This window comes from Gymnogyps californianus, chromosome 7, assembly GCF_018139145.2.
Source record: "Gymnogyps californianus isolate 813 chromosome 7, ASM1813914v2, whole genome shotgun sequence".
NCBI classification, from domain to species: domain Eukaryota; kingdom Metazoa; phylum Chordata; class Aves; order Accipitriformes; family Cathartidae; genus Gymnogyps; species Gymnogyps californianus.
The window spans coordinates 30,829,918-30,843,274 of NC_059477.1; the positions used below are offsets into that span (position 1 = coordinate 30,829,918).

The 13,357-nt window shown below is 40.3% G+C and overlaps 1 protein-coding gene across 9 annotated transcripts in view; it reads right to left on the reverse strand.

Moving 5' to 3' along the window:
* Positions 1–13,357, reverse strand: part of CLASP1 (cytoplasmic linker associated protein 1) — a 173,025-nt gene that overhangs the window by 25,801 nt on the left and 133,867 nt on the right. For 7 of the 9 annotated variants that reach the window (XM_050899691.1, XM_050899689.1, XM_050899686.1 and 4 more), the window contains 2 exons: positions 6,625–6,768; positions 5,246–5,352 (listed from right to left, as the gene is read on the reverse strand). In XM_050899691.1, coding sequence (XP_050755648.1) covers positions 5,246–5,352; positions 6,625–6,768 — 251 coding nt within the window. Of the gene's footprint in view, positions 1–67; positions 185–5,245; positions 5,353–6,624; positions 6,769–13,357 lie in introns of all 9 variants that reach the window. The other 2 variants (XM_050899685.1, XM_050899683.1) reach the window with 1 other exon arrangement.

Sequence of the window (13,357 nt, forward strand, 5' to 3'; positions counted from 1 at the left end):
AATCCCACAGTGTGAAAGGTAAATAATACTGTGACACCTCAGACAAGTTTAACAGGTAGCTTGTTACCTGGGAGAGTAAGAGCGTCTGAAAGTCTTGTGGGAAGGAGCAGTGGGGATGGAGTTAGGCTGAGAAAGGGGAGGGGGGTGCTTCGACAGCCCATCTGCACTCCAACCCCAGAACCGACTGCCGTGATCAGAGGAGAAACGAAAGAGAGAAAAAACAGAGAAAGGAGAGGGAGAAAAAAAAAGAAACTATAATCTGAGTGGCTTAGTGCTGTCATGCTGCCTTGGAGAGAGAGAAGAAAATTAATAGAAACAAAATTAAACAAGAATACTCCATTGAGCCTCATAAGTCATTGTTTTGGCCTTTATTATTCATTTCCACTTTTATGCAATACCTAACATAATGATATGGTTCACACAAAAATAGTCCCTGCTTGTACTAACCAGCAAATTTTACAAATGATATAGCCTCTATAAACAACTCTTAAAATGCTCCAAGTAAACAATCCCTGACCACGCATCTGTATTCAAACTCTAAGTGGGTATTTGCGAGCAACAGGATTTCCCTGGAAGAAAGGAAAGTTGGAGTTGATTTTTTCATCAGACACCCAAAGGTAGCTTGTAAAGTTTGGCTCCTAGTGCCTCTATAAGAGCCTGCAATCAGGCCCTATACAATCATCAGCAAACCTTTGCAGGGCTTAAGACCTGATCCTATTTCACCAGATTCAAACTGATCCCAAATACACAGCAAGTGAAAGTCAGTCTAGAGTGTAAACATATCATGTAAATTGGGGACTTGGCCCAACTCTCAGCAGACAAACCTGGAAAGACAGGATGAAACCAGCCTCTAAGTCAATTCAGATCTCTCATCAAATTTCCACAAGCCCCTTCTGGTTACTGTTTGATCCTGCACCTTTGGGCCAAGGCATCCATCCCTGTGCCAATTTGTCTAACCTTTGCTTTGGTCCTGTTCCCTTTATGGTACAAGGATTTTCAAAATCATCTTCTAAATGAGAATATAGATGCTTGAGCTGGTGGAGTATTCAGGACACCACTTTGTTTCTATTAAGTTTAAGCACAACGTCTCGGGAAGACACATTTGTATATACGCAAGTGAAAGATATTGCAAGATCAGAAGCTGCAAAGAAGTCAAGAATTGCTTCAGTGCAAACAGCAGCAAAGTCAGTTGAAAACTCCTCTGAAGACTGGTGTCAAGAAATTCACTCGTTAACCAGCAATCAAAAAACATAGCTATTACATGCAACCATTACGGAATTACACCAGACACCCAGACTGCTGACCAGAAGCCTCACAGCTCAGGTCTCACCTACCTGCAAACGGGCCACCAAACAATGCAGGCTTGTCCTTATTGTATAAGGTGGGTGGCTTATTTTAATTCTTTTTCCATGCCTTGCCTTGCTCAACTTAATACTGAAACTGTCAAATTTTATTTTTAATAGTATTTTCTATTGTCAGTGAAAAAACGAGCATGTAAACTTACACAGCCAAATAAAATTGCTAGCCTTTTATTTTGATGCATTTCCTCTAGAGATCTTTGAAGGACTAAACTGTTTTTTTTTTTAATAACTGGAACTACAAACAGGTTTCTGGGCTACTAATACAGGCAGAAACAGTAGGGCAAACCTATTCATTTGATATTCCTTCAAGTATTCCTACAGAATCTAGGTGAACATTCACAACCTGAATGTAACATTTGAGTTTACAGAAGTTCATTTGCCATTCTGAACGGCATTCTTACACTGGAGGACTTCACAACTTAGTATTTTCCTTTTTCTCATACTACATCATTTACTAAATCTCAGAAGATTTTTTTCTGTCTAGCACAAACTCAAGCCATTCATCTGAGCATTGCCCAGGAAACATTCTTTCCTCTCAGTCAGAAGTCTGTTCTTTTTTCCTATTATTTTCAGTCTTCCCAAGTACCCTCCCCTGCTTTTCTTCAGAAAACTCCTCTTTCCTCCATAACTCCTCTCCCCAAAAACTAAAACTGTCAAGACAAAAAAAAAGCAGGTACCAATGCAGAAGTAACTCACAGATGCAGAGGATATGTTCTAGTGATCATGAAGCAGAACTGGATGGAGCAAATGAAAGCAGGAGAAGGAAGGACTCTGCCCAAGGCCCTGAAAGCACGTTACCCTTCTGAAGACACTAACATCAGGGGATACTTAAGCAGATGTTATCATCTGGATAGGCAAATTAGCTGTTTGCAAAGTCCAGTTCAACCAAAACATTCAAAATCTATCTAGAGAGCTCAAATACATGTACACACAAATACACACACAAAAAGTAAAAAAATAAGTCATCTGAATTCAGTTGTGATTGCAATAATATGGGAGAAGCAATGTGACCTAAGAGCAATGGCATACACACATACTATAGAAAGTCTGTATCAATGAAGCCTTGCTGATTAATATTGAGGATATTGTCCACAAACCATTAGTAATATGGGAGAGCAGCTATGCTTAGCAGCTTTTTTATATTCCCACGGGACCCAAACTATCCTTTCTACACATACCCAGCCCCAAAGACATATATGTCTCTAGATAGGACTCCTCCAATCTGTGCATCAAGAAAAAATTCAAAAGAAAGTACAATCTTCAAAACCAAAGCTGGCATTAAGAACTGGAGATAATCCTTCAACTGACTGCACTCAGGCTGCCTGTACAAGACATAGGGATGGACAAGGTAAGCAGGGCCTGCACACGGAGCACCCCAGGAAGCAACGGGCATACACAACCTCGGTACAACCCTTTGGCAATGGGTCCCATAAAAACATAAAGCCAAGCCTAGTTTCAGAGGAGGACTACACAGAGAAACTGTGGGAATCTTTATCCTTTCACGCTGCTATCAGAACGACTCGGGTGTGCTCATTTTCCAAGTTTGTAGAGAGAAAAGTGACATTTTACACCACTGATGAATAGCAAATGACAAGCATTTGTAATGGAAACATGACACAGAAGCATCTATACCAACAACTGCAATACTGCAGTGTACCCTACTTCCCGTAATCTGTTAGCACATCTTCCAAAGCCTTTTTTCTTAAAGAAGGACGACCACACGTACCCTTCAGAAACAGAGCTAAATTCTCCCTTGTTCTTCTAAGTCAGGACCATGCTCAAACTGTGCTACACAAGACATTTTCAAGAAGGATGCAGTCCAGCAGAGCATCAGAAGCTACTGCCACTGATTTGCAGTACTTGCCACCGTCTTTTCTACAAAAGGTAAAAATACGCAGCCACTGTTACTGCTCAGAGGTCACTCACCAAAAAAAGAAGAACTTCTCCCCTGAATATTTTAAAGGGTTTTTACAGCAGCTTCCACCTTCACCTATCATTGAAGAGTAACTTTTACACATCACTCGAATAACTAAATCCAGTGAGGAAGCAGGACACATTTCTTGAAAAGACACCTAAATTTTTGGATCAACATCGCCAAGAACTCCATAGAAAATTGAAGGAATGATTGTTTTCTAAAGGGAATTCCTGGCCCACTGCATCAGTGGCAGTTTTGGTCTTGACAACTTAATGGCAGAACGCTCTAGAATTACATGCCCTCTCTAACAATTCCTTGAGAACATATCACATGGGAAAAAAACCTCCAGTTCCTAAACCCAAAATGCTAGAAAACAACAGCAACAACAAAGTATTAAGTGTTCACTGAATGCTTTAATCAATATTTTGATACGTGCATCCTGACATCAAGAGGTGAGAATGCAAAGACAAACTGAAAAGCAGTGAGTGAAGTGGCAAAACACAGTTGTGTCCCAATGGCAAAACCCAAAAAGCATGGTAAAAGGTCATGGATTTATAAAGTAAGTGCCACATGCAAACGTGGCCAGCAAAGCCACAATGTAACCACAGGGAGACATATCTCAGTTTATAATTTCCCATGACAGAAATCAGCAGGGCAACAATGCTCAAACTAATCAAAAAGGAAGCAACATAGTTGGAACCATTCCCCTGAAACTCTACCACTTAATTTCTTAATGAGACCTTTGTTGAAAAAACTTGTAATAGGCAACTCTACCTTGGCTTGCAACCTCTCAGTCTAGTTTTGGATTACAGCAGATTTAGAGGTCACAAAGATGTATTTAGATATCCAAAATTTTCTCAGGAAACCCCATGTGCTCTTCATGTGCTGCTGGAATTAGTATAACTACTCATTAAAGGCTAAAAGCCTGTGTTTTTCCTGACTCGCACGTCTAAACATCCCTCCAGACAGGGTTTAGCAAGTCACAACAGGGCTGATCAACAGATTTCGGTGCAAATTACTACACTGGACTATGAACTGCAGTCTTCACCCAACATGTTTCCTTCTGTCTCTTCCATTAGAAAGGGAAGGGATCTCCCATGGAGGGTGCAGGCAAGAAAAGAGCAGCAGCTTTTACGCTTTCCCAGCATGAATCAAAGCTCGTCCAGGTAACAACCTAATACTTTCCTCCAATATTTCTATGGTCCCAGAGCATACTGTTTAAATTCCTATCTCCTCTACTCTAAGTTTTTATGGTGCGAAACATGTACATTCCCAATTTCCAAGAGTCCATGTTTGCTCAATAAAAGGTTTTGCAGTGGACCAATATATTCTAGGGTAGCATCTACAGGTTCAGCAAAACACCTGGTTGCAATAGACCTGCTGCCCAAAGGATCAGGCCACTATTCTGCTGGTGAGCAACCAGGAGAGTGATTTGAGAGGTATTCAGCATTGAAACACAGTCACCACCTCTGCTGTTCTGCATCCTTACAAAGCATAAGAGGGGAACAGGAGATTCGGTACTTCTCTCCGCAGCACAAGCACTGTACTACAGTCAGATGAATTACTGATCACAAGGGTACACCTAAAAAATAGACACAATCTGAAACCCCTGACCTCAAAGTCATCATATACTTTGCGATATTTGCAACCTCAAGACCTCATTTCTAATGCTGCCATTTAATATTACCTTTATTGAACCCACAAATGATTCTGGAGAAGGCCTAGTTATGAAAGAAAATTAATATTATAAGGAAAGACATTAAGATTACACAGGTAACTTGAGGACTGGAACACTGAAGTCAATCACCAAGCATGTATCATCATCTTCAAATCCTGTTTCTTTGGAGCAATCTACTGTAAATTTTTGGTCTTGTTTTTGCTTTCAAAGTGAGTCATATTCTGCAAATGCACACTCAGTGTTGAAATCCTTTAATATTTTGCAAGTGGTTTAATTAGCCTGCTGCATTACCTTGGAGACAGTCCACCATGGGAACAGTTGGTAGGTGAAGTTAAGGGGCTGGTTCTGCTGCTGGAGTGCCGGGAAGGAGTCCGACCAAGGGTATTGCTGGGTGAACCCTGGCACAGAAGCAGGAAGACAGGGATTAGCAACGTGTTGCAATGCACAGGCAGGAGTACACAACAACAACAGTCCAAATATTGCCTTTGTTTGCGCTAGACAAGCTTAGTGCAGTTTTGGTTCTGGCTCTTGACCTAAAAATCTGCAGCCATGGTTCATGTAGTCATTAATATGTTCTGAAGGTACTGCTCTGAGGATAAAGAAAGCACATGTGCACTTTTCTACAATCCACAATACCTGCAATTTTAACTACGCAACACATACGGCCTGCAAATTTTGCCAGAGAAACGGTTTATCAATCCACCAGGCTACCCAGCTTCTCAGACACAATTTGCCAGGCTCCAAAGTATGCAGACCATTACCCTGGCAATTTAGCAATTTAATTATGCAGCTATTTTCTGCATTGTCTAAAGCATTCTGATTGTGCTTGTTATGGGCATAAGTAAGCAATCTAACTTATCATTTTTCCACTGGCCTGCACAATCATTTATACCACAGCAAAATGAGTAGAAATTGCTCCCAATTCTGACTCTCTTCACACAAAGTCGAAGGTACTAGAGAATCCAGTCCATTTGCCTGGAAGCCTCATGCTGAAGTTCTAAGCTTACACAAAGGCCTACTTGTCCCTATGGAAGTGCAAAGATAGGAGGGTTCAAATTCCAGCAAGTTTTACAAGATTTCCACACTAAAAAGGCAAGAAGTACCCTAATTCTTGCTGCTCTGCGGGAAAAAGAAGTTTAAAAGCACACTTAAATCCTCTACTAACATATTCTTTCAGAGAAATAAAAATATGTAAGAGCTTCATGTTAAACCAAAACATAAGGTAACACGTCTAGACTGAGGAGACCTTGTAGGTCACATCAAAGATCCTACAAGCTTCTTAGTAGACAATATATCTGTTATTAAACTGATTTCAAAAATAGTGGTAAACTCAGAAGATCTGTGGTATCAGGATCTCTGTTTTAGCCAAAAGGTCGTTACTGGCAGGATTTTCAAAAGCACCACCAACTTGAAAGCACAAACCCCACCAACTTCCATGCACTTCTCAGTAATATTTTTTTATCTGTACTTGTTATGACTATATTAAATTTAAAAATAACCAAGTTTGTTTTAATGGTCCCTATAAAAGCAACATCAAACAGAAGCCTCTGTTGCCATATTGCGTCAAGACAACAGTTACAGATAATTTATGGTACTGAACATCTGCAACAGCTTATCAATGAGCTGCTGTCTTTGGGACTCTGCTGTTTGCAAGGACAAGGGCCTCTCACCACACTGGTGTTACTGGAGTTCTTGAGGTGGTTGTGCAGGAGCTTGGTAGCACCATCCTGGAATGTTTTTGGCAAGGCACCAAGTAACATGGTAAACTCAGGAGTATTCAGTTCAAAGAGAGAAATCAGGACTATTTGTGCTGCCTGAAAAGAAGAAGAAAGAAAAGACCATCAGTTTTTACTCTTTGAAAAGAGTACGCATTCTGTTGGTAACAATCCTTACAGTAAACGATGTGTGTTTCATTCAAAAAGACAACTCCCATACTAGACAAATTTTTGCCATGTTCCTTGTGATGTGTCAATAAGGAATTGCTAAGTGCTATAGTTAACATTTTAGTTCTTAGAGCTTGCAATATACTTTTGCATTTATATCATTAACTTCTCAGATGTGAAGTGCACAGCTATTCACAGCTAGTGAGGAAATCTTACCATTGTCCTGTCCAGCACATACTTCAATTGAACAAGTTACTGCAAAAATTTGTAGGAAACAAATAAAACCAGAAGCTCAGATAAGTATGAAGAATCTAGGACTGCAATTTGCCATTCCCATGCTTTCTATTTTAAGTGCGAATGGGACTAGTTCTCTTCCCACCCAACCTCTCCTCTTCCTAAGGATCTGACAAGTTTGTTTCATCAAACAGACAATCCCTGCTTCTGTTTCCCACCTCTCCTTCGAAGTCTCACCATTGAGGGTGTTTCAGCAACAGAAGACTCCATCTCAAGTGGAAGATATACTGGGATGGTGAGAACCACCTTTCTCTCATCCATGGACAGGCTAAACCCCACCAGATTCTCTAAATTTAGTAAGTGAAACGAGGGTACCATTGAATTAATTGAGAATTTTACCATTAATTTCATTGGACAGGGTTTGTCCTATCTGCCTGGAAGAATAGCTGCCAGAACAGGATCTCCACTAACTCCATTAGCAAACATACAGCTCTGCATATCCTGAACTAAGACAATGGAATCAAATGGGAATGGAAGCAGAATAAGTCACAGAGTACAGATCTGCAAGAGTAATTAATATCACATGTTCCTAACTAGACTTCCCCAGAAGCATACAACCCATGCGGATTGCACCAATTCTGTTTTTTTCCCCCTGCCTTTGCCTTGAAAATATACAAAAATATAAAAATTGATTAAAAGAACAATAAAAACGAAGCAATGATGAAGGTGCTGCTCTGATGGTCTGCAGCTCCACCTTCTCCAACAGGGGTGTAGTCACTGACACATCAACCTCCAGAATATGTATCTGGATACAAAGTAGTGGTTTAGGCTCACAAAGTAAGAAGCAAAGCTATGTATGCTCTTATTTTGGAACAGCATACATACAGGCTTAGGAAGAGCACGCGTTTGTGTCTGACCCTTTCGGGAACTTTCTAAAACTTCCTAAAAATTAAAAAGAACTTTAAAAAGGGTAAAAATATAATTCACTGCTGTGGTGATAACTGTACATTCATTGTTCTCATCAATTCAAAGAAGGAATTTTTAGTAAGTAACGTGTTTGTAAAGTTGCAATAATTAAGCGTATCTGCAGTTCCCTGTGAAGTGGAATCCTTTAGCAGATGATGAACTTGGGTACACAAAACCCCTTTCATAGTAGAGGGGAATCAAAGTACCTTATTGTTTCGGCATGCAAATTGCAATTCAAGCTATACTGTTCCTTGTGCTATCAGCCCCAATTTGCAGTAACACAGCTTTGTATATAAAAACATTTCCCATCCATAAAAGTTTGGTAAGTAACATCCTTTTCATATGGCCCACAAAGAAACTGAGGCACACAACACTCAACGGGCGTCCACAGACTGCAGCAAACAACAGGTCTTCAGATTCTTCATTCCAGATGGATCATGCTGCCTCCTGCCAAAACACTCACTGACTTGAACAGAAACACAGTATGTCATTATTCATTTCACACTAAAGAGCTATGGATGAAAGAAGTGGGGAGATAATTTTCTCTGTGGCTTTCTTAACTCCTTACTCTACCCTCCTCTGACCTGAAGTTTTGGGCAACTCTGCCATGAAGCCTGCCTGGTATCCAACAAGGACCTGTATTTCTGTCCATTTTGATTCAAGAACTTTTAAGTTTTCACCAGCATAATATTTTCTGTAATAAAAATATTACTGCAAAGAAGAGATCTCAGAAAAACAATCAGCATGTTGAACTGAATGCAAAGTGACAAGTCATGCCAAAGTACATTCCCGTTTGTGAATGACATGCATATCCTGGATGGTTAGGAAGTGGACATGCAGATCATCTGTGTCAGAACAAGCAGATCTCATATTTATTGAGATTAAAAAAAACCAGGAAAATTGATCAACAAGGTTCCCAGGTTGAGAGATTGCTCAGAGACTAGACTATCTAGAGATATCAACTGGTAGGTCAGGAGCTGCCCAAGGTACAGTGAGGTGGGAAAGGATTTCAGATATCTTTGTCCCACGTATCTCCCATTGATGAGTTAGAAATAAGGTCATCCTTGGAGACCTCCTAAGTAAACAGAGCAAAACAGGTGCAAGAGCACACGCACTCTACGATGTGACATTCTGGAGGTACTTTTCTTGTGTGCCAGAGATATCTAAGATGCATCTCAGATCTGAGCAAAATCTTCACCAAAGCTCCACCAGGGACTTTATGATCCTGTGGCTTCACTTTGAAGCACAGAGTTATCTAATTGGTACAGTTTAACCCTAACACACAAACACTAATAGCACAGACGACGTGCTACAGGAGCATCTGAGGGAAGTTTCAGCTCCCAGAAGTCACTTCAATTTTGTTCCACTTCTTTGTCTTGGCCTTAATGAAAACAGGACTGTGTCCACCCTCACTCTTTGCACAAAATACAGCTTGTCTTTAGGAGTGTCTGCCAGTATTCTGTGTACCCAGTGCTGTTAAGTAGCTTTGCTGTTGCCTGCAAATAGGTCATTGGGCTTTGAATGAAGTGCTGAACAGTCGCTCACAATCTTGTGGCCTGAAAGAAAGCAGACCTATAGTCTATGCTTTTTGAAATAAAGCCAAGTACTACTACAGCCTGGGAGTGGTGCTCCAGTAAAGCTCTCAAAAGCAACACTGGAGTTACGTGGGTTAACCTTGGCTGTGTTCTTTTTAAACAGTCCTCAGCCATCCAACTGCACTTCTAGGTTCGTTTCAGACAAAAGCCATTATTTGAAAGTTCAGCCATGATTTCCTACTTTTAACACACAAAGGTCTTGGTCCTTGCTACCATAAAATCAAGAACACTGTTACCACTGACCTCAACAGCCAGAAGGTCCATGCTAGCTTGAAATCACATTTATAACATGCTCCAAGTTTCACTCTTGCAATACCTCCCAGTTCTAACACAGTTAATTTTATTTCAGTAATGAAGAGCATCAGGAGCAGCATTTCTACACCTGTCTTAATAGTTAGGTCTGGACACACTTGATAATCCTCTAAGTTTCACTTATCTAGCATACATTTATGTAGTCAAAGGACATCTTTTACAGATAATGCTTCTAAGAGTCTTAAATCTGTGGATTTTCAGCTTGTCACAAACCAGAGGACATTTTCATAATCTCAGAATCACTGGCCATTTCCGAAAATCTTGGCCCTTGTTTCATTAGATTACTCACAGAGTAGATAAATTTAAAACAAGTAACAACAAACTTATTTCTGTACACAGTGTACAAACATTCTCCATGCAACACTCGTGCTTGATGATACAGAGTTTCAAGAAAGAGTAATATCTGAGTTCTCCCTTGCCTTTGTGTCCCTGTACCATTAGTGTGGAACACTAATCCATCTCCTTTCAGTGACATATAACATAGACCCTACAGATTATCTAATCTTAATGAAGCAGTTCTCTGCTGGCTTGAGCTGGAGAAACTCCAGTGCTTTCAGAGCCTGACTATGCTAGTGAGGGGGTCTGGCTCCACGTCAGGTTCTTGAATCATTTGCAAAGGATCGCTTATATAACTTCATTATTTTCCTTACAACAATGCAGTGAGGGATCAGGTTCCACAAGCTGGTAGCAGCTCCCAAAGTTTCACACTTAGATCAATGTAATTCATGCTGTCCAACAGTGTCAGCTGCTAAAGGGACACAAATGCTTTAGCAACTTTTTTTTTGTTTTCACCACCTAGACAGTGGGTGTTGGTCAGATTTATCAAAATCTGTAACCTCTGCAACTTGGTTGAATTATAATAAAGTCTCTTTGAAATGGTTTGGGCTCATTAAGCAAAAAGATCAAGGCTAACTGGAAAAATCCATTGATTTTAGAAAGGAAATGTGGTCAGTGACCTAAGCTTAATACAAGTGCCTTATGATTGCTGCTGTCGCTGGTCCAATAGACCAAGCAGAATAAGCAGCTAGTTGCCTGAGCTATATGAAAGCAGTTTTCAAGTTACTCAAACTTCTATTGGCAATGGGCTCACAACACTGGCAGCCCCATAAAAGGAGAGGACCTCATACTCTGATTGCTTATGAGGGACTACAACGAGAGAGTTAACAGAAAAGCACACCAAAGCCAAAACTTGCTTCACAGGCAGACACGCTTTTTTCAGGCTCCCGGTCAAGGTCTCTTTACACAGCTAGACAGTTGAGTTGAGACTGCAAACACGATTAGTGTGATTAGTGCACACGGCTTTTAGTCTACCTGTTTACATTTCTCTTCCAAGTTTCCTTCACCGGGCCCTGAGGAAGCTGTAGTTGTCCTAGCTGGCAAATCCTCACCCACCCAACTATGCATAGTCTGGGTTTGACAAACAGGAAAGTTGATATTATTTAGAGAAAGCATAGATTTCAACTAAATCATCTAAACAGTACACATGCTCTCTTTTTGCAGAAGAGTTTTAATCAGTTGCTTGCTCAATTTCAAGTAACAAAAAGCATTAATATTTGATTTAACCAGAAGAGCATTCCTTTCAGCAGAGGGCAGCACTGGCTCAAAATTAAATTCAGCCACAACTCAGGCTTACAGGTCATCCCTTAGTTCTCCGACAAGGCTTTGCTTTGGCAACCTCCTGATGGCCTCCATAACCACTTGAAAACCTCTGCTGAGGTGCAGAGCCTAGGCAGTGCTCTATTGAGATGGCACTTGCATCCGGCCACTCAGGAGTAGGGGAATAGGTGCTTGCATCTGCCTGCACCTATCCTCACAGACGTCTCTAAGTTCAGAGGAAGAAGTAGTTAAGAACTTGCAAACTCCTGACTCCAGTCCGGGCATCAGTCTGATAGACCAACACTGTCTACAAATGCCTTTTATCATGTGATCGGTCTGGGAAAGATCCACACTAACATCTACTCACTTTTGACAAACATAATCATACTCTGTATGCATCATTCATTTCACCATCCAGTCTAAGGCAAATCTGGTTTTAATAACTTAAGGCACACTGGAACAGAGAAGCTCTCTCTCTCTCATGTCACTTTGGATTATACTAAACTGCAGATCAAATACAGATCCACTGAGATTGAGAGGCAGCAGTGACACATTAGGCAGCTTGTATTAGCACACATTGGCATAGGGCAACGCTTTGATTCTCCAATGAGCATAGCTGATGTTAAGTGATTTAATTCACATCTACTGAGAGTGTTTGCAGGCTCTAAACAAATGTTATTTAAGTGTATTTTCCAGCAGACAATTCAGTGTTAGCTAGCACTAAGCTAACAAACTATGTACAAAACCAAACCTGCTGCTTGTTCCTTTTTCAGGTCTAGAATCAGATGAGTATGGACATCCACACTACTGATACGGTAATATGAAGCACAATGGCTTCATCAGTTCACACATAATCCAAGGATGTTAGCTTGAGCACAAGTTTTTAAACACACAGTTTTCCCAAAAGACTTCTATTAGAATATGCTGTTTACATCCACATCCCAAAAAGGAAGAATTTGTTTTACAGACTTAAATACAGAATTCACATACAGATTAAATCCACATTGCTATTGTGTTTTATACAGCATACACTTAACACATCATGAAAGGCTTTTACAAGTCATAGATGGTTGCATTACATGTGTCAAAGGCATCTCAAACAAGTGCCAGCAAAAACTATGCAGCACTGAATCATCACATATTTGGATTACTGTTCTATAATGGATTATGACTCCTTATGCGTGCTGTTGTTTTGTGACCTTGGCACAGCAAAGACCATGGCAAAAATGTTCATTATTTCTGGAGAGCCAGATGTTACTCCAGAAGTCAAGCTAATGAAGGCTACTCTGAGTAACTTTGCTCCTTACAAAGTGACATTTGTTGCAAAAACAGGTTTCAGGACTAGAAGCAAAGGTACATTTCATTAACAACTGAGAAACTTTTATTATAAACCTGGCATGATGTAAGTCTGAATTCTGAGGGGGAGGTTCCCACATATAAGCTAAGAAAGAAGAAAAGCTACTGAAGCAAGATGGTTTGTAATGAAAACATGCACTTTAATCTGCACGGAGTTTCAAAATGCTAGAATAAGTATGGCAGACGTATCCATCACAGTGCAGAGAAAACAGTCTATGGTCTATTTACTGGATGGCTCTACAATGCATCATGTAAATACCACCTCTAATCTCGATTTTCAAAATAGATACATCATCTATACCTATGTAGGCGTGTGTATTTATATAAATGGCACATACACACAAACATATTATGCACAGACACATAATATAAGCATGAGTATACGCATTCTGTGAAGCAATTTCTTCTTATCTCGTATTATCATGCACTGGCTCTTACTGTTTTAAACAAACTGAGAAATG